Source organism: Apteryx mantelli, chromosome 7, assembly GCF_036417845.1.
Source record: "Apteryx mantelli isolate bAptMan1 chromosome 7, bAptMan1.hap1, whole genome shotgun sequence".
Classification (NCBI taxonomy): domain Eukaryota; kingdom Metazoa; phylum Chordata; class Aves; order Apterygiformes; family Apterygidae; genus Apteryx; species Apteryx mantelli.
In genome coordinates, this window is record NC_089984.1 from 15,519,459 (window position 1) to 15,545,337 (window position 25,879).

General features: G+C 40.4%; 1 protein-coding gene across 8 annotated transcripts; it reads right to left on the reverse strand.

Annotated features, from left to right (window-relative positions):
* Positions 1–954: 954 nt before the first annotated feature.
* Positions 955–25,805, reverse strand: PRXL2A (peroxiredoxin like 2A). Of its 8 annotated transcripts, none has more exons than XM_013953423.2 (6): positions 25,132–25,209; positions 7,220–7,399; positions 6,627–6,718; positions 2,773–2,913; positions 1,578–1,742; positions 955–1,427 (listed from the first exon to the last, which is right to left on the reverse strand). In XM_013953423.2, the coding sequence occupies exons 2-6, from the start codon at positions 7,395–7,397 to the stop codon at positions 1,329–1,331; spliced, it is 675 nt and encodes a 224-aa protein (XP_013808877.1). In that variant the 5' UTR covers positions 7,398–7,399; positions 25,132–25,209; the 3' UTR covers positions 955–1,328. The 8 variants fall into 8 exon arrangements, 5 of the variants coding, with proteins under 5 accessions (XP_013808877.1, XP_067155937.1, XP_013808876.1 ...); XM_067299836.1 differs by lacking the exon at positions 25,132–25,209 and adding an exon at positions 13,033–13,100; XM_013953422.2 differs by lacking the exon at positions 25,132–25,209 and adding an exon at positions 10,180–10,268.
* Between the last annotated feature and the right edge of the window lie 74 nt (positions 25,806–25,879).

Below are 25,879 nucleotides of genomic sequence, written 5' to 3' on the forward strand. Positions count from 1 at the left end.
AATTTTAAAATTTACACAACCGATTTAACCCAGACCAAGGGCAGGCTGCAGTGTTTATGAAGTTTTAGAGTTTTAGCTTGTAGTTTTCATATAGTCAGCAGTATGCACGACCATTTTTTGCACACAGCTCCACACTGGATAGACACTGGCACACACAAATAGGCATATTATCAGTTTCAGAGGTGCAAAATCTCCCTGCAGACAGTACCATTGATACAGCAAGATTTCACAGATTTTACAGCCAGAAGAGAGCAGAATGGCTGTTTAGTCTGACCTCCTGCCAGGACACACAAATTCTACCCTTTAATTGTTTTGCTAGCTTAATGTATTCTAGCCCAAACATTTTTCCAAAGATACCTAGCCTTTCATATACTTCAGCTACTGAAGGATGTGCTGGGTCACTTGATAATCTGCCCCAATTTAACAAGCACAATTTTAAAATTGTGTTTAGACTTTGAAACATCAGCACATCTGGAAAACTCATGCTGTCCTCAAATGTTTTTACTAACAATTTTAACACTTCAACCTAAGTATATATCTGGATATGTCTGGTAATCGTTCTCAAGGATCCTATTGTGCAACACCACATCTGTTTCTAGAAGCAACACCCCAGCCATTGTATTACAGAAATTAAGCTAGGATGGAAACACTACCTCATGTGGTCTCTCATATTGTTCCCTTTGCTTTTAGAATCTTAACTACAAGAAGGAACTTGCCCTGATATCACAATTAGCTTTTGGAGTCAACATTAGATGTCTTTAGTCTTCCTTACAGGGAATCACACAAAGAACAGAAAGACCCAGAGCTAGAAGTTAGCTACCATGAAACTTACTGGGTGGATACAGTGGCAATGTCTCAAATGCAGAATCTCAGAATAATCTAGGCTGACGGAATTTAGTTTCCTAGAAACGTAAATGTGTTTACAGATTCATGAACAAGTGAAAAGCGACGACATTTCATTTACATAAATTTTTATTATCCTTCAACCTCAGTCGGTTACTCCAGCCTTAGCAGGGTTTTGCTCCCCTAGATAGACAGGTTTCAATTGACTGTCTCTGACTGAAAACATCTAGGCTACATCAGATTTTAGACCTAGCCTTTCATTAATACAGTCAGATCCAAAAGACAAGTTGAAACCCTGACCACCTGAAGGGCGACAAAATAACAAAAAAATCCAGAAGTGTTTTCATTAGTTATAACATTTGAATGGAGAATCTTTCCTCTGCATTGATCACTAAACAGTTAAGAAGCAATTAAACTGCATGTTCAAGAAACAGATGCATTCTACATTTCAAGCTGTGATCAGAAACATGCAACTATTTTCCAGCTTATGAAGCTTGTGGTTTTATCTTCTCAGCAGCTTCAAGAACAGATGGAAGGCTGACTTTGTCTCCAAATTCCTTCTCACGATGCTCCAGTAGAACACCCTAGTCAGAGACAAAAAGAAGGAAATTCATACACTGATCCTAGTCTCCCCACAGCAGAAGGAGTTCAAATGATCAACAGCTGAACAACTCCACAAAAGAAGCCTTTGGGCTCTCAGGAGACATGAAAGTCTTCTAAAAGGCCTGCAGTACCTGTCTTCCTGCCCCAATCACATATACTCCTCCCAGCATGAATCCTTCTCCTTCCAGGTTACCACTAAATCCATTTTTCCAAGCACGGAAGAAATTCTGCCAGACTCCAAAGCGGAAGAAGCCTGACATCATCATTTTTCGTCTGCGAGGACCATAGAAGCTTTTCTACAGTGAAACAGAAAAGTCTCAGCAAGCAAGCAAACAAACAAAGCAAATTAAAAGGACTTTTCCTCCCAAATTAAATTCAGGAAACCAGCCAACCCTATATCCAAGAAGGGTTCCAACACAGAAAAGCTGAATAGGCAGAGAGCTGAAAATAAATTGCATCTGAACTGATTTCTTTAACACGCTACAGGACAACTTACTTTCCACACAGCCACAGCCTTACTCTCCACACTATTGTTATTGCCACCATTCATATGTTTTTTAAACTGATCCATAGGTATCTTAGTATTGTACACATCTACATCCATGCTGCTGACAACAAGGGTGCTTTGGGATAAACGGCTTTGTTGAAGAAGAAGCAGCAGCAGCAGCATGGACATAACAATGCTGGTAAAGAGATACAGTGGTGCCAAGTTCTGCAACTATCAACCTTTTTTTTTTTTTTAATCAGCCTGTTTCTTTCAAACATGCAGAGTAGGGAAGGAAAACAAAAGTTCTTTCCAGTTGCTTTTAAATATTAGATATTCTTTTTCCTTCAGAAGCCAAATGATTTCTAAACCTCCCTTCTGATTTAAGGAGTGAAGCAGGCCCAAGGTTTTGTAGGACATGAGACTGGCAATACAGCATATGCCTGTGTGCTGGGACAAGCCACATCACTGCAATTTGGGCTGTACACGATGAATTATTTATGCCTTCCACCTTTAGACCTTGGCTCACACATCATAAACATCAGCAAGTCACACAGCCAGTGGAAGCAAGGAATATTTATTAAGAGGTCATACTGTTTACCTATCAAAGGGGAGGGGAAGAATAATCCTGCAACATGTTATCAGTGCACAGCTAGAGAACAGCTTGTAAGCTGAGTATGATATATATAGAAAAGCAAAGCTTATTAACTTCTTAAACTACAATGCTACTAAATCCTTTTCCATTCAGACCACACTCTATCTATATTATACAAGCTCTTCAAAGAGAACATCCATAAGCTTTTTTTTAAACAAAAAGAGATAGAACACTGACTTCATTATACCTTTTCATCCAGAAAGATTTCTCCTTTGAAATAATGTTGAAAATCCTCCACTTCGGTCCCTATCTTCTCTTTCACAACAGCATAGAGAGGGACACCCAGCTTGGACAGCTGAGGTTTCAGAGAGGAGAGCTCAGAAGCCTCCTAAGAAAGGAAAAAAACCCAAAACATTTCAGGCGATGGATGGAAGTTAGAAAGTTTCACCTTGAATTTCTGAGTGTCAGAAATATATGTAAGTTCTAGTTTGAGGTGCAAAACAGAAACAGACCTGTAAATCAGATATTCAAGCTAGCTCTGCTCCTAGGCAGATCTTCATCAGATTTACTGGAATTTTCTTCATTAGGCAAAGAGGAAGAATAATTTTTGAGCATTTACTTGATAATAGTAAAATCCTGGAGAAAACAGTTTTAACTCAAAGCTCTAGATTTACCTCGCCTGTGCTGGAACTTCAACTGTTTTTAAGTGTTTACAAGACAGTGAAAGATACTGCCTGCATATCATTTAACATTGCCAGGCCAGAATTTCACATCCTTTTTCTCCAAGTAAAAATACATCATTATCAGACTTTTTGCAAAGCACTTTGAGGGCTCTATGCCAGAGCACGCTATACAAATTTAAAATAGATAATGGAGTGAAGATGCATTTTCCTTCCAAGATCGCCCAGTGAAAATGATCAAAGAATTTCTTTACACATCTTCAGTATCCCAGAAACAATACTGCTTTTCTGGTGTGTGGGAGTATAAGGTGTCACCACTCAACTGTTAGCTTTTTTGTTCTCCTGAAGGAAACCCAACTGCCCAACTTTGTACAAACCAGGAGGCCTCTGAAATTTCCAATAAATCAAAGAGTGCCCATGGTAAATATGTTTCTTCTCATCTTAAATGGAAACAGGTCATTTTTACTGGACAAAATTCCCACAGAGAACTCCACAGACACACAAAAAAGGACACAGTTTACATGCATGCTCTCAGTCAGGTAACTGAAATGCCTTAACAAAGGCTTGCTAGGTATCTAGAATTTACTGAGTACAGGTAGCACACACATAGGGGCTAACAGATAAGAGAAAAGACATTAGAGAAAGACATCAATAGGTGAAAGGGTAAAAGCAGCATTCCAACACTGATGACTTTTTCTAGAGGAAATGGAAAAGGATGAATCAGCATCATAAGCAACCAGTGAGTAGTGAATGTGAGCCTTCGAGGATCATAGCTTACTAAATTTTTTCTTTCCTTTCTGGTTATATAGATCTGCTAATTATTTTCAGTTTTCCCTGAACAAAATGCTTTATGATCTTTTTTTAAAGGTTTTAACTGCAATTTTGTCCTGGATTTTTTTTAAGGTTCAAAACTCTCATAATCAATTAAAAAAAAAAGTATTGTGACAATCTACATGTCTGAGAAAGGGTGTTCCAGGCTAGTGCTGTGGGGTCCTCTGTAAGACCAGAAAGCTCTCCAGAGACAGGGATACCATGTAACCTTGAGTAGCCTTTTGGAAAAAGACATTCCAGCAGTTTGAGGGGGGTTTGAGCAGTTTGAGGTTGTGTCTCCTTGCTTGGCTTTTGGGAGGGTATACAGCAGGAATGAAGTAAGAGCACACTTACATTTAAAATTCTCAAGAGATTAGACTTCAAACAGCATCCTGGGACTAGACCTGACTTGTTTTTCCTTACTGCTATTTTAAAATGATACAGTAACAGAAAGCAAAGCAACCTCTTTTCATGGGCAAATTATTGCACACAATAACAGCTGTACAGTTACTTGCCTTCTCATTGAGATGGGTAATAGAAGGCTCTGACCGTTTCATCTAGTCAAGTGAAATTGTTTTTCTTGCTTTTGTAAAAAACAAACAAGCAGAATACTTACTAGCAGAATACCCTAGCAGAATATTTACTTTCTCCACCAAGGCAGGTACAACCCAAAAGAACAATTCCCAGCTCAGTTTGTCCCTTTCGTAGGTCAACTATGGTTCTTCTGCCACATTAGACTGCTTGAGTTTAGTTTCATCTACAATATTTGGCAAGTCCACGGCACTTTCACAATGGCTAGAGTACTGGATCACTACATGGCTGGATCCAAACTATGAGAAGTAGAAGTTTGACTGTGTTCAACAGGACTAATCTTAAATAATGAAAAAGAAATCTGATGATTTAGGATACAGAAGATAAAAGACTCCATATTTCTTAGGTCTACAGGCCTCAATTTTCAAGGGTGCAAAGCTGTAATTTCAGCAGGATTTGTGACATCCCTTGCAGTGAATAATGGAAACTTCCCCACCATCACTATCAGCTTGGTGGTCTATGAGGTAAAATGGCCACTTTTCAACCCCATCACTGTGGCCAGGGAAGTATATATACTTTCTTGGTGCTTTCAACAACGACAAAGTTCAACATCCTTTCCAAGGTGTAAGATAGTGGGAACCAAGTGTACTTTGTCTCTTGTGGAAAAATAAAAACCTACTGCCCACAGATTGACAGACATAATAAGTCACCTGTACTGAAGCATTCTGCCAGCTCAGAACCAGCGACAGCTGGGATAGGAGCAGCTTTCCTACTGCAGAGAAACACTAATGGACAATAAAAGGTGACTATTCCTTGGATGAGGGGAAAGAGCCAAGTCACAAAAATGTTTGAGGATTTAACAATCCAATATAACTTCAGTTTAGACATTTTAAAAGCTTTCACCATTAAAACACAGAACAATTCTTTGTCATAATTAGCTGAACAGCAGAGTGACTGCCTCTGTTAAATATTTGGTTTTGAACCAGAAGTAAGATGCTGAAAATTAAATTTCTTCCTCTCCATTTTTTTCCTGAAAGAAATATTTATTTCAAATAGACTCTTTACTACTACTTAGGAAGCTAGCATTAAAAAAAATCATTAACTAATTCCTGTCTGACTGTATCCAAAAGGCAGTCAGACAGGTAGGTAGCACATTCTCTTCCTGCCTATGCTATACCTGTTCAAATAAGCAGAGAAATTTAATCTTTCACCTTCCATGGGTTTTACACATAGTTAAGGAATTATTACTGATGGGAACAGATCACTTAATTAAGCGATTGTCATATTAATTACTCCATATTATGGAGTAGTGAATAACAAGATAATAGCTACTTTCCCCCATAGCTATGAAAAAAATAAAGGCCAAGGTGCAAGTTATGGCTGTTCCCAAGAACATTTTACATTCAAATCATATTTTAAGTGCCTCTTCCTACCTACACCAAAGAAGCCCAATACCAATTTAAGAATCAAACTTTGCTTCCCAACCTGCCTTGTGGCAGAGCAGTAACAGTTTGCAGAGACTGTCTGGGAGGAATCAGTGAGTTTCTGTAACACATTCTCCTTGTCTTCTGACTCCTTCCATTCCTGCCTCCCATCTAGCATCAAGAAGAGTGAGGGACTCCGCTTTATGCTCACCTCTCTGCAGAGTTTTGCTGATAAGCTTTGTCTGATGAATTTCTGCCAGTCCAATTTTGGGCTGCTTTTGACCAGAGACTACCTGGCTCACAGAGTTTTATTTTGAACATATGGAATACAACTAGCTCATATGACTCACCACCAATTTGAATTGTGTAGTCTCCGTCCCAAATTATCATGGGCAGATGTAAAAATCCCTGGCAGATGTAAAAATCAGATATCAATTGCCTTCAGTAGGAAAATGCTCAGGACCTAGACCAGCTGCAAAGAAAACTAAAACTAAGTATGTTGTTAGCTGGAATCCAGTTTGGGCTAGGAAACAAGATCCTTCAGATACTTCAGATGTATTTGATGACTGTCCTATTTACCCCCTGTCTTTATCTAAAGGGAAACTATGTAAGTAGAGCTCAACTCTTCCTAACTAATCCCCAAGCCCACCAAGTACCTCTCTGCACAAAAATCATCCAGGTCTTCGCACAGCCATGATCACTGCACCATTCTTCTTCCATAGTTCACCAGCTTTGAATGTTCTTTGTTCTGTTTATACAGGAGAAACATCATGAACAATAATACCAGCCACTCTTGCTTACAGTGATTAATGCTTTAAGGATGAACACAAAGCATTGCAGAGAATTCCACATTCAAATAAAGTTCTATCAGAGAAATTTTTATATGCATAACAGGGTATTAATTGCTTTATTGATTTTTAGGAGTGTGTCATGTTTCACCAACTGTATTTCTATGTAAAACAAGGACCTTCCAGAAATAACAGTTTTAGTGGCTTTTCCTTTACCAGAAACATCTCCTATCAAGGACACTCACCTACTTACTATTACTGGGAAAGACTCAGAAAAACCTTTGAGACAACCAGTGTGGTCTGCATGAAATTGTCTCCCTTACAGATAACCCTCACATAGAGAAAATTAATCCTTCTAAACATACTTCACTCTTCTTCAGAGTTTCCAACCCTACTCTTACAGAGGTTCTTAAATAAACCCAATCATCAAAGAATGAGGGCTCAAATGTCCAGAATCTTACCTGGTACCAAAGTTTTTAGCTCTATCTCCTCTAAAAACTCCAGCGTAGCCTTCTCTGGCTTGGACAAAAACAAGTCAGTGTTAGCAAGGACGATCCCTGTTACAGCTGCACCAATAGCTCCGAGGCCAACAGACCACATGCCCATAGTGAAGAGCCCAATGTCAGGCAGGAAGGACATTTCTGGAAAGTAAAGAAGAAAGCAGCTCTAACTATTGAACATTGATGAAGGCAGACAAGGAAGAACTGGCTTAAATCCACACAGTAAATGGACCTTGTTGGGTTGGCTGGAGGTGATCTGTATACCTCTGCACTGAACTGGGAACTGGGAAGATGTAGATTACATTCCAGTTCTGCTCCTGACCTACATCAAGAATATCACAAGATAGCTGCTACTGGACCGATAAAAACATTCATGACTTAAGTGCTCAAATGCAATGGGGAGGAAGGGGATAGAAGTATATGTTTATAATACAGAGCCTCTAACAAGATGACCTCCTTGTTAGCCACTACCTTAAATTATTACACTAAGACAGTGGTTCATTTCAAAAAAAGAAGTGTTTGTAGAGTAAAAGTTTTTTTTCTAATTTACAATACACAGTGAATTTTACAAATATACTGCAGAAGACTTTAAAAAGTGTGTGTGTGTATATATATATATATTTTTTTTTAAAATATATATATATATATCTAATGTAGAACTGTAAGGAAAAATATTAGTGAAACAGGTAATATTTTTCCTTACAGTTCCACATTAGAACCAAAACAGGCATGGAGCCAAAATCTAAGCAGCATTCAACCCTGCAGACAGAAATAATGTAGACTTTCAACCATTTCATTAGGCACAGTGATCCAACATTACAGACATACCCTGGACAGCACCTTCTGTATGCTGGGCAGTTTCCACTTGTACTAAAGCAGATCTTGCAGAAATCACATCAGGAACAAACCACTAACTCACACCCACCAGTCAGAACAAATAACATTGCAATGGAAGCTATTACATATACTGGCTCAAGTCTTAATATCGCTTGTTGTGACCAGTGACTCTAGTTCAGTAGCAGTTTTATTAAATACCAGCCATGCTCTCCTGAGAAAGCTCCCAAAGCCCTATCCTGACCCTTGTGCATGTTTCACAAACCTGGAAAGGGCTGACAGCCACATTCCTGTGAGGTAGTATCACTTATGAGGATGCAGGAAAGCAAGCTTAGCCCTGCATAACAGGCAAATTTCAAGATTGAACTGTGAGCAATATTTGGTATAAGAGTCATTGGAGTTTTGGCAGTAAAAAAAGTCACTATGCATTTACACCACAACAATTATGTGTTACAAAGGGCTGCAGATTTGCAAAGTGACCCAACTTTCGGGTTAGGCAACATCAAGAATTGAATTTTTTCCAGAGCCATCTGCAAAACCCTGTTCCTTGATATGCTATTTTGGTAGGTATTGCCATCTGTGTATACTTTTGTACACAAGAGAATGTTTTTTCCATATATACAGGAAAAATACAACTTTTTTGAACTATGACTGGCAACAAACCATGGACACACACACTCTTTATCCTCACAATCAGCTGTTGTTAGAATTCAGAAAGTAAAAACTAGTAAAAAATAGCTTTTGTGTCAGAGCTACATTGCCCCAAACTTTCAGGGAGGAAACCCCTTTCCACTTCCATCCTTGAAACTAGCTCCAGAACACTACTGATGAACAAATATAACCAACTACCCATCTGCAGAAATAGTTGGAAAATTTTTGAAAACCAGATTGTTTTATTCTTTTAGCACCATATTTAGTTCCAAGGAAGACAGTATCTTAGTATCTGGAAACATGCATAATCCAAGAACCTGAACAGGAAACAAGGTCAGTTTACATAAACATAATGCAGATAAGAGAACAGAATCTAACCAGTTTCCCTGCTTATTTCTAACATAGGGAAATTCCTTGTCATTATCTGCTTTCTCTACATACTTTTTAAACACAAAGTCATATTATAATGACAATTTTTTGATATCTGCTTCTGACTCATATCAGAGACCATCCTGACCCCAGCCTTTGGAATGACCAAAATGTAACTCAAAATGTATTGCTGTAATGCAGCAATATCCTTGTGTTAAGACTTAAAATCTCCTTCAGCATACCTAAAGGCTATAGCCCTGTTCCCTCCCAGCACTTCCAGCTATTATCCAGCCATTCTTTGGGCTTGAGTCTTGTCTGGTCCAGACCTGTTTTTCTCCTAATTCTTAGTTACAAGAGAGGGGGGCAAAACCCAAGTATTAATGCCTTGTGCATTTAGTTTGTCTAAAGAAAGTTTTGACTGATTAATGAGCAAGTTCTCACATAGCTTTATTATTATTATTAGCATTGCTACAGGCCAGTGTCACTCTAATATTTCACCCCACTCAGTTTTAGTGTTGATAGGAGATCACCAAGCTTAGTCAACAGAACTCTTCAGTTTGACTGGATTCTTTGATCTCTGCTCAGTGACAGAAGACGGCTCAAAAGTGTGCATGTTCTGCTATTTAAGTAAATACGGGCATGAAAAAAGCAGTTCTGCACAGTGGTACCGAAATTCCTCCCCTGCTAAGCAAACGCCATACAGCGAGCCACTCTGAACGATACATGTGGGAAACAGCAGCCAGGATTATTCAAACGATCACTAACAACCTACGCTGAGCCCTGACACGTTTGGTTCATTGAAATGCAAGTGAAGAGACTAAAGAGAAAACAGCAGAGCATTTGCAACTAGCAGCTTCACTTCTTTTTAGGTGCTGTTTATGAAGGCAATCTCCAAAAAAAAAAAGCTCCCCCCCAAAAAAAAAACCCTCCACACCCTTCCTTAAAATACAAGCACTACTGCTTTTTGATCAAAGCCTATGAGTTTTTAAACATCAAGTGATACATCCACAACGAAAGACACGACACAGCATCCCGTAAGCGCTCACCACTTGGGTCAGTGCACTCACCAGCACCCATGCAGCCCGCCCGTTGACAGGAGGCAGTCGGAGCGCGCCGTGCCCGCGCCTGTGCCCGCGCCTGCGAGAGCAGTGCGGAGAGCTGAGCGAGCGCGGCCCAGCGAGCGCGGCAGCGCAAGCAGCCAGGGGCAGGGCTAGGCAGGAGGCCAGCGCTGCAACCTTTGCTTGCGGTCAGAACATGGCTCGCAGCATTTTTGAGCAATACGTGCCATGGGCTCCCCGCAGGGGCGTTATGAACGAGCAGCTGCCCAATCCACAGCAGGATTGTTTTAAAGGTATCTTAATTAGTCAGTTTTTTTTTTTTTTAATTAACCACATGGTTACCCTCTTTGTGCTGGGGGAGGAGGAGGTATAAGGAGCAGGAACTATGGAAAACATTCATGAAGCTGAGAACACGGCACTAAACCTTAAGTTCTGTGTGTTTTTCTGTAGAGCTGTGCATTTTTATAATAAAAATTTTCCCTGTGTTTCAGTCCATTCTACTTCTAACCTCCCCACCACTGTATGCCAAAACAATGTACACAATCCTGGAAACAATTAAGAAGCCATCACAATGTTGGAAAAAAGTTTCAAATTAGAGAGCTGTACTGGTGGAAGACTGCCTGAATTAACCCAGCATTTATATGCTAGGTCACCAGCTTTACTGATAACATCCCTTCACTAAAGGGCATTATTTTCTCTGGAACTACCAGATTTGCAAGCTCTCAACTCTGCTAAAATCTCCACTCCTTCAAACCTCCAAAAGTGAGCGAACACTTCTCTTTACAGAGAACAAGCTGAAATGAAAAAAAACAACAAAACAAAAATAGGAAAAACATCTTTTTGTGGTGACCACAAGACCCCAAGAGGGTAGTGAGTTGTTTTATGGTTTGTCAGTACTCAGCTAACCTGTATTTAAAAAAGCTTAGTCTTAATTCTTCTGTAAATGTCATTTGATGGTCTTTATGTCAAGAAGATCAATTAAAACATGGTTTTGTAGATGTCTCATTTCTCTCCCACCCACAACTAGAGAAAAAATGTAATTAAGAGGATAGCTATCCTTAAACATTTATTTTATCAGTGTAAACAGGAGACATCACAGCTGTGTCAAAAAAAAATGCTGGAAAGTCTGTTTTTGAGTGTCAATAAACGTCACAGTAGCACATGGAGTTAGTTAGATACTTTTCATAAGAGTACTGCTGAGCAAAAGTGGAAACAGTCAGTGGGCATTTTCACAAGCTGGATGGCACCAGCAATATCCCCCAGTCTGAAATTTTTGTTCATCGGTTGGTTTTGACCATTGCTTTCCCTTCCCTTCTCTCCCCTCCCTCTTCCAACTTTCCCAAGACATTCCGTATTGAGCCTAAAAATCCTTCAGAGCTTTGTCACGACTTGCACACCCAAAACACAAACTGAGCTGATTAGTTTTTATGAGACATTCCCCCCAGAAATGAGTCATCAGATTACAATTATCTTTGTAAATCTCTTAGAAAGAATATTTACAATTCACAATGATCTAGTGACATGCAGCAAGATTTGATGAGGCCTTACATACCCTTCAGGATGATGAAATACAACATCCTGATCTAACTTCAAAGTTGGCCCTGCTTTAAGTGAAGGTCTGACTAGAGTGCCTTCAGTGGTCCCTCCCAAACTCAGTCATCCCACGAATACCAAAATCAATACACCGATTCAAAAGTCTCCTAGCATTTTTGAAGCCATGAATGTAAGTAGTTCTCATAGCACAAAGGATATTTTTGTCCTTTTTCTTCTTTTTTTGTCATGTAAAGATTCTGTAACAAATCATTCCTTGTGTCAAGAACAACAGCCATCTGTTTTGGTTTTGTTCCAAGTCTGCATTTGTTTCATTATTTAACTCGGTGCAATATTGTGCCCAGCTCTAGTTCAAGTGAAAGCTGCTGTGTCAAGCAAGCAAACCGTACTCCTTCCTTTGAAAGGATGAAGGAAGTTTGTTGTTAAAGCATATGATCTGCCCCATTCTGAGAATGTTTTAAAGAAACCCAGCACTGCAACTGCCCTTTCCTTCTGAGCAAGGGAAGGCAAAGAGCTCTTGCGCAAAACTCAGGAAAGCTTCCAACTGTGTGTTTTCAGAGGGAAAAAAGCAGCTAGATCTTGTACCTGGGAAAATTTAAACCTCTGCTCAATCAAAAAAATGGAAATATCATGCAAATGGGAGGAAGTACGGAAGTACAAAACTGCAAAAAGTCCTTATGTGAGGACACTATAGACTAAAGTCGTGGCGTCTGCTGGGGAGCCAAAGCTGGAAAGCTGCGTACTGCGGCCGTTTGCAGAGACGGGGGAGGAAGAGGAGTACCAAGAGACCCACTAATAACGCCAGTCACTGTTCACCAAAAAACCCCAACAAGCCACAGATCACCCTGCCGCCATAGCCAGCGCAGCAAACGGTCTCTGCTCTTCAGACCCAGGAGCAACTACTATAGATACAAGCTCAAATCGAGATTTATTCTCCCCCCCCCCTTTTTTTTTTGATTCATATGCCTTGCTCATTTTAACCTTCAGGTCCATCACATTCTGCAAAACAATTCTGTGTTAAAAGCAAAAACAGGGGACAAGCGATAAGAGTTTCCAGTCCCATCTACAGGGCAGGGACACTACCCCGCCGAGATAAAACCAGGACGGCTCAAAACGTTCAGCCACAAGGACCGCGCAAGGCACTGCCGCCGCAAGCACCGCTGCCGACGGGGAAAGGCCGGCGGCAACAGCAGCGCGCTCCGCCCGCGCCCGCGCCCGCATCCGCATCCGCATCCGCATCCGCGCCCGCCCGCCCGCGCCGCCGGCACCGCACCGCACCGCGCCGCGCCGCTCCCCCGCGCCCGCACTCACAGCGCGCCCCGCCGCGCCGCTCCGCGCCCCGCCGCGCCGCTCCGCCGCCGGCCCCGGGCCGCCGCAGGGCAGGCGGCGCGCAGGCACCGCCCCGCGCAGCCCCCGCGCAGCCGCCGCCGCCGCCGGGCGCCCTTTGCACCGGCGTGCCGCGCTGCGCTGCGCAGGGCCGCGGCGCTGCCGGGGGGCACCTGCTGCCCTCGGAAACGCGGGAAACCTCGGCCCTCCCCGCTCCCCGCCGTGCAGTTTTATCGGCTTCTGGCTCGGCACAGAAAGAAACGTATTTCAGGCCCTGTATTTAAATACATTTAAGGCAGCAAAAACATAATGGCTGAAGTCCAGGAATGCAGGGAGTTTATCACTCAAGCAGTGTGATTAACGGCAGGCACTTAAAAACGCTTACGTATCTATTATATTCAAGAATATACTTGCTCAGATAAACCAGCCAAAAACATGCCACATCATTTAATAAACACGCTTTTCAGTTGCTCGTGGTCGTTAGGTGCTGCTCCAGTCAGAAACTCAAAGGACTCGTCTTTGCTACCTCAGGACTCTTTCCTGAGGGCTCCCATTAATCTGGTACTTATAGGATTAAAAAGAAGAATAGCAGTGAGAGCACAATCTGGCCGGTAACGCAGGCCAAGGTACAAACAAACCTCACTGAGAGCCTGGCGCTGGAGGCTCTCTCTACGTGCCCAGCGATGGGCAAGCAGCTTTTGTTGACATCTCCCACAGTCATCCAGACCAAGCGGCCTTTCTGCTCTCTCTCCTGACTAGCGGTCACCAGCTACTCAAATTAGACCTGCCTAGTTTACCTTTTACTTGTAGTTTCTAATATGGGCGAGTGTATTTTGCACAAAGCTTAATTTCTTGCAGAACCTCACCACAAGCTCTCAGCTAACTGGAGGCCACCACCACTCCCAAGGTTGTGATCTAGCGAGGATCGTACCTGGGGGCAGCAAGCCACGTTCACTGGATTCACCAGAAAACGTCACCTGGACACCTGCGGTGGCAAACCAGCAGGTGCCTCGGCGCACAAGATCACGCCGCAGAGGCTGACTGCAGTGATGGCTCGCTCTGCGCCGTTCCCGCAGCAAGTACCCCCGCACACCCGTGCTGCTGGCCCTGACACCGAACAGCGTTCCCGCAAGAGGCAGCCCCACCGTATCCCATGCACCGTATGCTTAACACATACCGGAACGGCACCATTTCAAGCAGTTGCAGGGAAGAGATTTGGGGTCTTTTTTTGCCAAATATTGTTTGTGGTAGTTATGCTTTTATCCATTTACACACTTCCGGAAATCATATGGATTGCAATAAGCACTAAAGTCACGCAGACATGTTTATCATCAATTAAAAAAGAACCCAAGGAAACTTCATGGCAGTAATGGCATCACCGGACTATCTGAAAGAGCTGGGGAATCTGGCAGAACTGCAGAGTTTGGGGTGGCTTTTTTTTCCTGGGAAATATAAAGAACTGAGGAAAGAAAACACTATCTCCACTTTAACTGTCTCCCTATCTAGTGGGTGGAATGCTTTCTATAAACACTAAACATAATATATAGAAATGGCTTTCTCCCTGTTTTGAAACACAGTCAGCATTAGCCTATATGCATCTTTGCCACTGTGACATAGCAACTTTACCAAAAACAACATTATGGCAACAACATGTGATTGACAAATTTTGTCATCCACCATCATGTAATTAAAAACTTAATTTCTGCAGGCTGTCAACATTCCTTCCTTCTGAATTTTACAATGGTTTTGGCTGTCAACATTTGGCAATGGTAGAATTTTAACTCCATTATTTTTGTTGCCATGGTGAGTGCACAAAACAAAAAAACAACCCTTTTTCTTAATGGTATTTCTGCACGTTACACCTCTAACAATCTGGCAGCTGGCCTTCAGCTACTTAGGACTTCAAAATTCAAGGGTAGCCAGTGTTCTTGAAGAAGAAAACTATCACAAGATGAAAACATATTTTTATTTCTTCCTTTCTCCTAGTAGGAGTGCATTACAAGGCATCAGGCAAGAACAATGAGCAGTTAATCTATGAAGTGGTTCTGACTTCATTTCTTCTTACTGTAACAAGAAAACTTCATGCAGAAAAATGTGAGCACGCACATCTGGATGTCATCCAAGACTATTTTCTTATTTTATAAGGCAGTGAAATCCCTTGAATGCATGCGCAATTTTAATAGACACAGATCTCTAAGAAAAATTGCATCATGAAAATACTGGAAGCAAATCTCTTCTGCTTAAGTCTCCAGACACGCTCACTTGCCATGAAAAGCTACTGTGTTGTGAGTGGAGTCCCAGTAGCAATTAGTTTGACCTCATTAGGCTGCCACTGTGGTCAGTCCTTCGGAAAGGTAGCAAGATTTTGGCAGGAAAGCTGAATGGGGAGTTAAATTCTTTTTCTGTTTTTCCCTCTGGAGAAAATCACATTCTATAATAGTTTCTTCCACATACCTATTCAGATCCGTTATTCACACATCTTGCCTGCTGAAAAAGAGAGTAATAGATAAAGTCCCTGACACACACTAAAAGGACATTTCACAGAGCAACAGGCGCCAACAGTTTATTTTCCAGTTCTCAGGTTTTTAATAGTGTTCTTAAAAAGCACTTTGAGCCTTTCTCTTCCTGTTTTCATAATTCAGTTACATAGCAGCCATAAAGAAGAGTATCATTCTGCAAACTGTTTGTATATCAGTTAATTAAATTTCCATAGCATGCCAGTGCATAATTCACCCAGCATGTACTGTATCAGTATCTATGGTAAAACATGATTCTAGTGTTACAAAACTTTCAATTCACGTACAGAATGACAAACCTACATGTTATTTCAGAAGTTAATTATTTCTCTGTCTTGTTGAATCATGCTTCTATAGATCAGCTTTAGATCAAGGGCGTTGTTAGACAAATGATTTTTCTGTATTGTACCAGTAAGATTGGATGCACATGGACATAGAAAAATACAGCTTGAACTCTTCATGTCATTTGCTTCTAGAGGTGTATCTAGAAAGAGGCAGACTGACCTAGGTTTCAAAAAGACCAAGCAAAAGTCATCTCCTCTTTGGAAGCTGTATGGCCATATGTATTCATGTGGTGTTGTCTTGTGTTCAACCTCATCTTGATTCTCAGGAATAAAAGCACCAGTCTGTCTGCAGACATTCTAGACACAGGATCTTAGATTTATCTTAAATAAGATTAGGATGTAGCAGTCACTGAATAAACCAAAGGATCTACAGGACTTTTGCAATCAGTTTCACCCACATGAGCAGTTCACAGAGAAACACCAAGAACAGATTGGTGCAACACCCTCCATCTGGACAAGAACAGGAAACAAGGAATTAGTAAGTCTTCTTAACTGGTGTACAGATGCTTATACAAATCTCTTTTGGCAGTAGCCTAGTAAATGCTCTGAATCACACAAAAGCCTGTCAGTTACAACAATGTAATAGGTCACCAAGGCCTTGGAAAGAACTGATAAGGTCATTAGACCTCTTGTGCATGCTTCAGTCTTCAACATCTTTATGCCAGGCTCTGCTTTGAACTCCTATCATCTTTCTTCTAAAGTAATTTTTCTTTAAGGTATTTGGTGTTTTACAGAATTATTGCCCATGCAGCTCCCTCCGTTTTCTACTAATCTTGTTGTGACTTCAACAGGCTCTAAGAGTACCAGTATCCTCTGCTTCACTGTTACTAATCTTGGCCCCATACACAGATGCAAACCTCCCAGACACGAGCTCAGAACCAAGGGAGTTACAGGAGTCAGCTCTCAAGAAAGCAGGCTCTCATGGGAACAGACATGAACGTGCAATCAGTCCAATGCATCACTAAGAAAGTGAGGTACACATGCAGTTGCAAAGGTTATATAATACAGCAATAAGGAATGATGGAATTTATGACTGAGAAAAAAAAGGATTTAAACTTAAATTGACACCTCAGGAAACACCAGTAGTTAGTGTCACTTCCAAAACACACCTACTAAGGAAAAAAAACCACCCTTATTTTTACAGCAAAATTAAATGTGGGTGGCCTATAGTTTTTATTTGTCCTATTTACTACACTGCTACCTATATTGGTATTTGACTCCACCTCTTAAGGTTTTCTCATAGCAGATAAGACACTGAGGCCTAGTAAGAAGAGTTATAAGACTATTCTAGCCCAGTGCTACAGGCTAAGTGATGAAGCTTCATGCTCCACGAGCAAAACACAAGCTTTTGAGCATCGCGGAACGCCCACCTTGATAGCACTGGCAAGGCAATAGCACTGTACTTGTGAGAGAACAGTATATCAAGAGAAAATAGTCATTCTGGTAGCAGTCCTGTTTAACTGCCAGCAAATGCTACATAGTTCCTATTAAAATCCAGGCCCCCAAAGTGTTTCCTGGTTATTTTCTTTTCTAGCTATTGGGGCAATGCTGACAGGTTTAATTCCTTGCTATAGACCTCAATACAGTAGCTTTGCATCTTGCAATCTATACAAGTCCTTAATAAGCACAAGGCTGCTTGTATTACTAACACAACTGAAATAAGGTGCCCTACATTATGCTTAAGATAGCTAGTTTCTATACTGAATCAGTCAAACAGCAAATCCCACTAAGCTAGTTGCATATGGGTAGCAATACTGGTAATATATACTGGTATATATTAAAATATATATATATTTTAAATATTATATGCAAAGCTTCTCATGGAGGTGGCTAATTTATTAGGCTTACAATAGCCTGCTGATATACCAGCTGATTTAGTTGCTTCTCAGAATGAACTGTTCAAGAACTAAGGAAGAGAATGAGGAATTCTCTAACAAATTTAGGCTTTCCTTGCAGCAGATGAGCCGCTCTTAATATTTGAAATCTGAGCGAAAAATTCCGTAACTACTTCTGCTAAAAAAATAAAAACAGTGTTAGAAAAACAAAACAACCCTACTATCAAAACTGTTGAAGCCAGTCTGGGTCATTTTCACAGAACTTGGTTAGGAATCAAATGCACATGCAATTCTGGCAGAAACCTCAGCTGTAACTTCCGGTGGTAAGGTGATAATGAGTAGTTGGGCACAGTAAACTTTTCATCCAGCAGAGCTACAGCCAAACCCTGACCACAGCCTTAAACTCTTAATCTTATTACATTGAACAGTATGTCTGTGCAACCTTCTTCAGCTCAAATACAAGTGTTTTACTATCACACTTTCTGTTTGCATGCTGCATGACTGTACTTTATGCTTGCATTTATTCTTGGCCTCAATACAACACATCTGCCTAGGCAAGGCCACAACCTATATTTCATATTTCCAATGTAGGATTTCCATTTCATTCCCTGTGAACTTCTTCTTAAGGGGTGGTGCTCATCTTTGGGAATACAGACTGTTTCCATTTTGACATTTACAATTGTTACTTATTTCTTTTGTTAGCTTTCATTATGACAACCTGAGAGAAAAGCAATATAACAAAACACCCAAAACACAATCATCAGGTATCTTAAGTGAATGATAAGTAATGACTTAAATTTAAAAGGAAGTATATTGTGCAAATAAATATGACAGAAAGATACTCCATTCAGTAAGATACATTTCAAGTCCAGAGCATGAATTCTGCAGGTTCCATTTCCTGAAAAACATGCACTTATGTGCCTTCAATGGGAATGTGAAGGACTTCCTGCAACAAAATCTTCATCAGAATAAATAATTAATTTATCATCATGCTTTCTTCCTAGAACCAAGTTATAGTCTATATCACTCTTTTTGGTGATATTGGCTTAGTCCCTGAGCTAGAACATAAAAGTTCACAAAGACACAGTATAGCTTTTGCCTGAATATTTTGTTGATAAGGTAAAGCTTGTCAAAGCTTGCAGGAATGTAGATAGCTTTCTTTCCTCCAGCTAAGAGAAATAAATGCCAGTATTGCCTGCTTTTAGCAATGCGTGTAAATATATTTGCCATAAAGTATTTTTTCCCCACATCCATTTTGTTCACATCCACCTTCATTTTTGTCACTGCTTGTATTGTCAATCAGAAACTTAAAATTGTAGTAACCATTCAAACTAATTATGTATGGGGTAAAACTCAGTTGCTATGTGAACACATCGTTTATTGATAATTAAAAAGAGGCATAATTTTAATGGGTGCTTTTGTTTGCTACTCTTAACTAAGGTTCTATGTGGGCAATAAGCAGTTGGCAATAGGACAGAATAACGAGTGGTGTGAAACAGGGCACTAACGATGTTGAAAACTTTCAAAGTCACTGTTTGCTATGCTGGGCTACCAAAGCAGCATTTTTAAATTGGGGACTCTGTATTTATGCTGCAGTTATACTTAAAATTCAGACTTTTCAGAGGCAAGGAAAGCAGGCTGCTTAGACAAGTAAAAGTGGGAGAGGTAGGACTAATTGCATTTCAAGCCCCAACTCCTCAGGATGTAATCCATTCCAGTGTTGATTTTTTTTTTTAAATCACTGTGACCCAAGAACATTCACAGAAAACAGAAGAGCTAGCCCCCTGAAATGTGACTCAGCAAGCGTAGTTTTTTTTACACCTGCAATTTTTCTAATGGTATAGACAACCTACCAGGGCTTTGGCTAGATAAAGTTGAGAAAACACCAGAGAATAGCAAGGCTAGTGAAATTCTTATTAAATTATAGCCTCTTTTCCATGTGTAGTATGAGAGATAATAGGCCTAAAAGGATTTATGGAAAATGAATGAAAAATGCCTCAATTAGGAGGAAAGGACACAGGTGAAAATAAAAGCTGACATCTGAAGATCTACCAAGCCTGAAGAGCAGTACCTAAATGATAAGCACAGAGGGTAAGTGAAATCCTGAGAGAATTCTGAATTGGAATCATTAGGCTCATATGGAAACTATTAAAGTTGTGTTTTTCTTGAATCAGGGGAATCCCTAGGTAAGCATATTAAAGATGAGTCAGAGGAGTGGCTCTGAGTTGAAGCAATTTCCAAATTAGAGATGCCAAAGAAAACAGTATAGTCAAATACCACGGTCTGAACCTTGGATGCAATACAGAATAAGTGGGAAGAATTTTGTTTCCTCTTAAAATAAAGATTTCTGTAAACAGCTACCTTCTCTGATGGAGTTCCTTGGGTGCACATAGACAAACTTTCCTCCCACAGGAAGGAGATGTCAGTAATTCCCCTACCATTACTCCAGTGATCCGTTTTTCTCTCTCAAAATGGAAGCAAACCATTCACATACTAAATAGACTGATAGCTTATCCTTCCTAGGACTGCATTTCCTCCAAAGGCATGTGAACTACTACACAATGAAACCTAACATAGCTCTTTTCACATATGCTGATTTTGTTGAAGCAAAACTACTCAGAAACTCTGTGGCGTAGTTAAGCAAAAAAAAGTGGTCTTTATCTAATGTCTAGTTAAAATACACCTCTGAAGGAGGCACAAGTGGTTTCAAATGGCATTGTTGTAAGTATATCATTACCTCCAGTGAGTCATCAGGTTTCCTGAATGTTTGAACTGAAATCACATCCTAATCACTACCTCCTTAGGACTATTAGACAGGTTATCTTTTACGGAAAGTTCTAAGTGCTATCTACCGCAACAGTAGGTTGGGTCTTATTATCTGATCATTTGCCTTAACAATTATTTTCTGGTACTCTCCACCTGCGTTTCCATTTCCAGATATTTTTTTTAAATATTAAATAGTCACTTCCTGTCACTGTATAAATATAGAGCACCTGACCAGAACAAATGACCAGCAGGATACTTTCAGTTACCCTAGGGACTGGCTAGATCAGTAACAACAAAGCAGTCTTTAGAATAATCCTGCTAGCCTGCTGTTTGCTTTGCTGTCAGATCTATTATGTGAACTTTTCTTTGCAGCTGGAACAGCAATGGCTTTCCAGTGAACTCTTTGCAGGCACTCCAGGAGCCTTCAGCAGCCTCTCCTCATTATACTCAAGTGGGACTTTTAAAGGTTCTTGTGATGAGGTACAGACTCTCATGCATACTTCAGTGACTCAGATAAAAATTCTATTAACAATCCGTTGTTAATTAGCATTTACTCTATTATTTCACCCCACTTATCTGGAAATTACAATTCCCCAAAACTTTATTCCACACTGATGGTCTAAGGGAATAAGAAAAGCAAGCAAAATATTTTTCCCAAACCATTAACTGGTTAGTGTGTATTAACAAGCAATGGAATTATTTGTTTTCTGTATGCTAGAAACCTGTCTGCAGTAAGTTACTGCCCACTACTCACCTGACCTTGCTAAAATGCATCGAGTTCTGGAACTATCCCAAATCCTTATGCTGTTCAGTTCCATTGCAAGTTGTTCATAGCTAGTGAGGTCTGGTCTAGCCCTTCTTGTCCATAGGTTTTATCTGCATTACTCTCCAAAAACAACTATCAGACACATCAACTGTCACAGATGTCCTCACACAGAGTGAGATGAGTAATGATGTGGACAAAGGTGAAGATTAAAATCACTGCCAACACTAGTACTTTGCATTTTAGCAAAGGAGAATATACAAAAGCATCAAAAATTGCACTGAAAACAGCCTACTCTGCACTGTGCTCTGCTTTGAGCATTTAAAATGGCATGAAAAAGGCTTTTCATGACAACCAGATAATATAAGATAGCTGGGCAGTCTATGTTAAGCAAGTTTAGAATGTATGTAAGGAAATGCATCATATAATGCTAAACAGTGTAACATTATAAGGAAATGCAACATAAAATGCTATATAATTATATCCTGCCAACTTTTTGCTTAATTTTAAATTAACTAGTTTTTGTAACCTCTAGCACCTCACACTCTATGCAATCTGTTGAAGCAAATTTTTATCTGTCCCCTTATGTTTTCACCAGACATACTGTTTTAGGATACTTACCCAACTGGAATTAAAAAGCAAACAAAGCAGCAGAGTAACTATACTTAGTAGCTTGACTTCCTTTAAAGCTTTGTCAGTAAGTATTCATTGTTTGAAGTTTTAATATTACTAATAAATAATGTCTAGTAAAAGCATATATATGCAGTTTATAAATTGACCAGTTATTTTCTTAAGAAAGACTTGGTAGTTACTCCTCAAAACTCAGAGCTATTGGAAGCTTTTAGAAACTGCCTCCACATCAGTCAAAAAAATTCATAACCATGAACAAGGTTTCAGAATTACAAAAGTGGGTAAAAGCAAAGTTCCTAAATAAGGCAGAACAGGGTGAGTGGATAAAGAAGGGAGCTAGAGAACAACAACAACAAAAGTCTAGGACTTCATTTAAAAAATGGATTTTAATATAAAGCTGAATACAAAAATAGCCCACCCTACAGTTATCTGAAACAAATCCTCAAGGTTTTCTTCAGTCAATTCCCTGACAGTTTGGCAAGCGCTTGTTTTCTCTGTTCTGCTGTCATGTACTCACAGGCTTCCAAAATATTTACTATAATTAAAGTCTGTTGAACTGTTTTTGCTTTTACCCATATTCTTCCATTCATGCCCAGCACCAGCTCAAAAGGGTACAACTGTGACAACTCCTGAATTATTTCACATTTGGGAGCCAAAAGTCTGTAATCAAGATTGAAAAAAAGTCAGAGAAGAAATAAATGTGCACATTTAATAAACACTGCAGTATTAACAGTCAATAACCAAACCACACCACTGGTATTATAGAAGCTTTTATAGCAATTCCAAAAGCTAAGATGATCAATTTGCATATGCACCCAGAGCAGTGATTTTTAATTTTCCCTTCATATAAAACATCCGTGCACTTAAATAAATACAGCACCGGTGAGTTTATAGTTATTTTTCTGATTACTTATATTCAGAAGTAATACCTCACAAATTCACAGTGCATTGATACTTTCATAGTTGTTCTAGAATTTAATAAATTCTAAAACTAAACTGTTTGACAAAGTGACATTTTTAGAGTGTTGCTATTTATGAATTTGACCCCAGGGTTAAAGATGCATCTTTCAAAACAAGGCTTCCCTTCTGCTGCTTCAGAATACTAACACAGCAATAAATGCAGAGTATTTTGAGCTTATTAGGTGACAGCATACTGAAAAAGACAAGCATCAAAAATACTGTAATACATCTAGGTTTGTATCAAGCTACAATAAGCTTTCTCTAGGAAGAAACAAACATACCAAGAGTAATTTTCTCATTTTGTAATATACTGCAATGTTTTTAAACTCACATACAGATAAAAATATGAAAAACAAGCACAAGGCTGCAAAATAGTTCGTTAGTTTGCACTGACTGCTGATGGGACAAGTAATAGTAGGCAGAAAAATAATTATTAACAAAAAACAGATATGAAATATCCAATTAAAATATTAAGATGAATCCTGTTTTGCATTTCTATGTTGTTTTTCCTACAGAAAGCTTTGTTATCAATTATCCATATCATCTGGTACTCTTTGATAATCACAAAGGTCTTGTTCTTATGTTAACATAATGTAACACAAACTTTGGAGTCACTTTAAAAGTTTGTGAAATGGTTTCTGGATTAACATGCTAGTTTTGCAAAAAAATGAAGGATTTTCATTTATCTGTACATTATTTATTTTACTTTTAGCTACAGAATCTTTAAATAGTGTCATGTACTTTTCTCAGGAAGAAAATCATTTGTACTGATAAGAAAAAGATGTGTTTAATTAGCTTCAGCCAAACTGACACCACCCACTACCTAACTAAGCAGAAAAAGGGCAGTAAGCATTTCTGATTTTTAAATTCCAAGCTAGTATATATATACCTGAAACCACAGTTTGAAAGTTTGATTTCCCCAGGTCAATGGTTTTATTTACTGCTTTGAGAGCATGTCACTCAAAATTTTTTTAAAAAGGTCATGAAATGCAAAATAGAACAGTGCTACTTCTAGGTCAATACCCATTTATCCTGTATTTGGTAAAACTGATATAAATGCACTAAAACAATTACACACCTTGATCACTGAATGGCTTACACCACTCAGAGGAACAAGCTGTGGTTATCCTACCTAGAACTACAACATTACATGATAAGAGTGGCTACTGATTTTCCTCAATACTTACTTTCTTATTAGACCTAAGGAAACTTTAAAGAGGAAGCCATCTTGTCCAATTACTCCCATTCCACTTGCTCTTCCGCTGCTGTCTATACAGACCATCTCTGGTTCCATGTCTTTATTTGCTACAAGAAACTGACCATAAATAAGATCTCCCACCTGAAACAAGCAGTGTCCAGAAGTGAAAAGAATTAGAGAAGATGACAACACTCCATGTCTCTAAGAAATACTCAATTGATAAAGATCCTCCCAAGAGGACACAAAATAGTTTTACAATAGTAGTGGTAGAAAAATGAACTGGTATAATAATATTTCTTTTTCTTCCACTAAAGACAATGTTCTGTAGGAACAATTATTCTGTATCACTGCTAAAATCTGAAGGAAACTTATTAAAAAAAAAAAAAGTACAGAGTTTTCTTTCATGGAAGTATTCCCTCTTTATTGCTCTCTTTTTAAAATACCAAGTGTGAATTCCTTCCTGTCTTCAGACTTCAAGAGTGTTAAAAGTCAAGTCTAAGCAACCCACTCTTCTAATAATTTATCAGAACTATAAAAAAAAGCATACTAGTCCATTTCATTTCTCTTTACAGTCCATTTTACATTCTGGTGATGGTATTTCAGCTGAATGCAGAAACACTAGCATGCATATACCACAAAACTGTTTTCATAGCAGTGTTACAAAAAACTGTTTTCTACCAGTATCAGACAGCATAAAATCTTGTTTTAAAACCTCAACTTCAGAGTGCTCTCCTGGATGCACACTACTGCACGAATTTAAACTGCTGCTGTGAATATTATGGGAAGGCTGAACTGTGAGAGGTGAAGAAAACTGCCATCTGACAGATAACAAAAACCCACCAGTTACATGTTCTCTTAAAAACAGAAAACTAAGAAAACCCATGGCCCAATCATGTAAAGATCTCAACAGAGGTCCAAGATAAAACCGTTACAAATAAGCCACATTCTTCTTTTTAAGTACAGTTTATAAAAAACCTATTACCAAGAGAAACTATCAAAGCTTATTAGAAGCACGACTATCGAGAATAAGTGACACCGTTGGAGTGCTATCACCAATAAATAACAGCATTACCTGCACATTTGGCCTGTTTCTTTTAGTTGCACCTTCAAATGCCAGGTACGACAGAGACGCTTGCTCACTTCCACCCACATCTACTTTAAACACGTCTCCTGCTTTGGCCGTCACTATTCCTATTACATGATCTCCCTTGACTGGAACATACTGCAAAGGAAGTTGTTGATAACAGAGGTCAGGCAGGAAAAACGGGTACGTTTGCAAGCACGCAGGGGAGCTCCCTCCGCACCGCCCGCGGGCTGGACCCCTCCCTCCCGCCGGGGGGCTCCGCGACAACATGGCCGCGCACCGCGGGGCGCCTAACGGCCGCCCTGCCGCGGGCCCGCCCCCGTTGCCATGGTGCCCCGGCCGGGCCCGCCCCCGCCGCGCACTCCTACCCGCTTCTGCTGCGAATCCACCCAGAAGGCGCCGCCCGCCGCCGCGCCGCCGCCCGCCTGGCGGTGCCGCAGCAACCCGCACTTGGTGACCAGCAACCCGGCCCCGCTGCGCCTCAGGCCCGGCCCGCACAGCAGCCGGCCCCGCGGGGCCGCGCTGGCGCCCAGCCGCAGCCGTTCTGCGTCCTCGTCGGGGTGGGCGGGGAGGAGCAACACGTCCCCTGGCAGCACCACCTGCCCCACGCAGGCCTCGGCGGGCACGCCGCGCGCCGCCATGGCCCGCGCCCTCCTCGCGCATGCGCGGGGCGGGGGCGCATGCGCCGTGGGGCGAGCGCCGCGGGGCGGGGGCGCCGTGCGCCTGCGCACTGCGG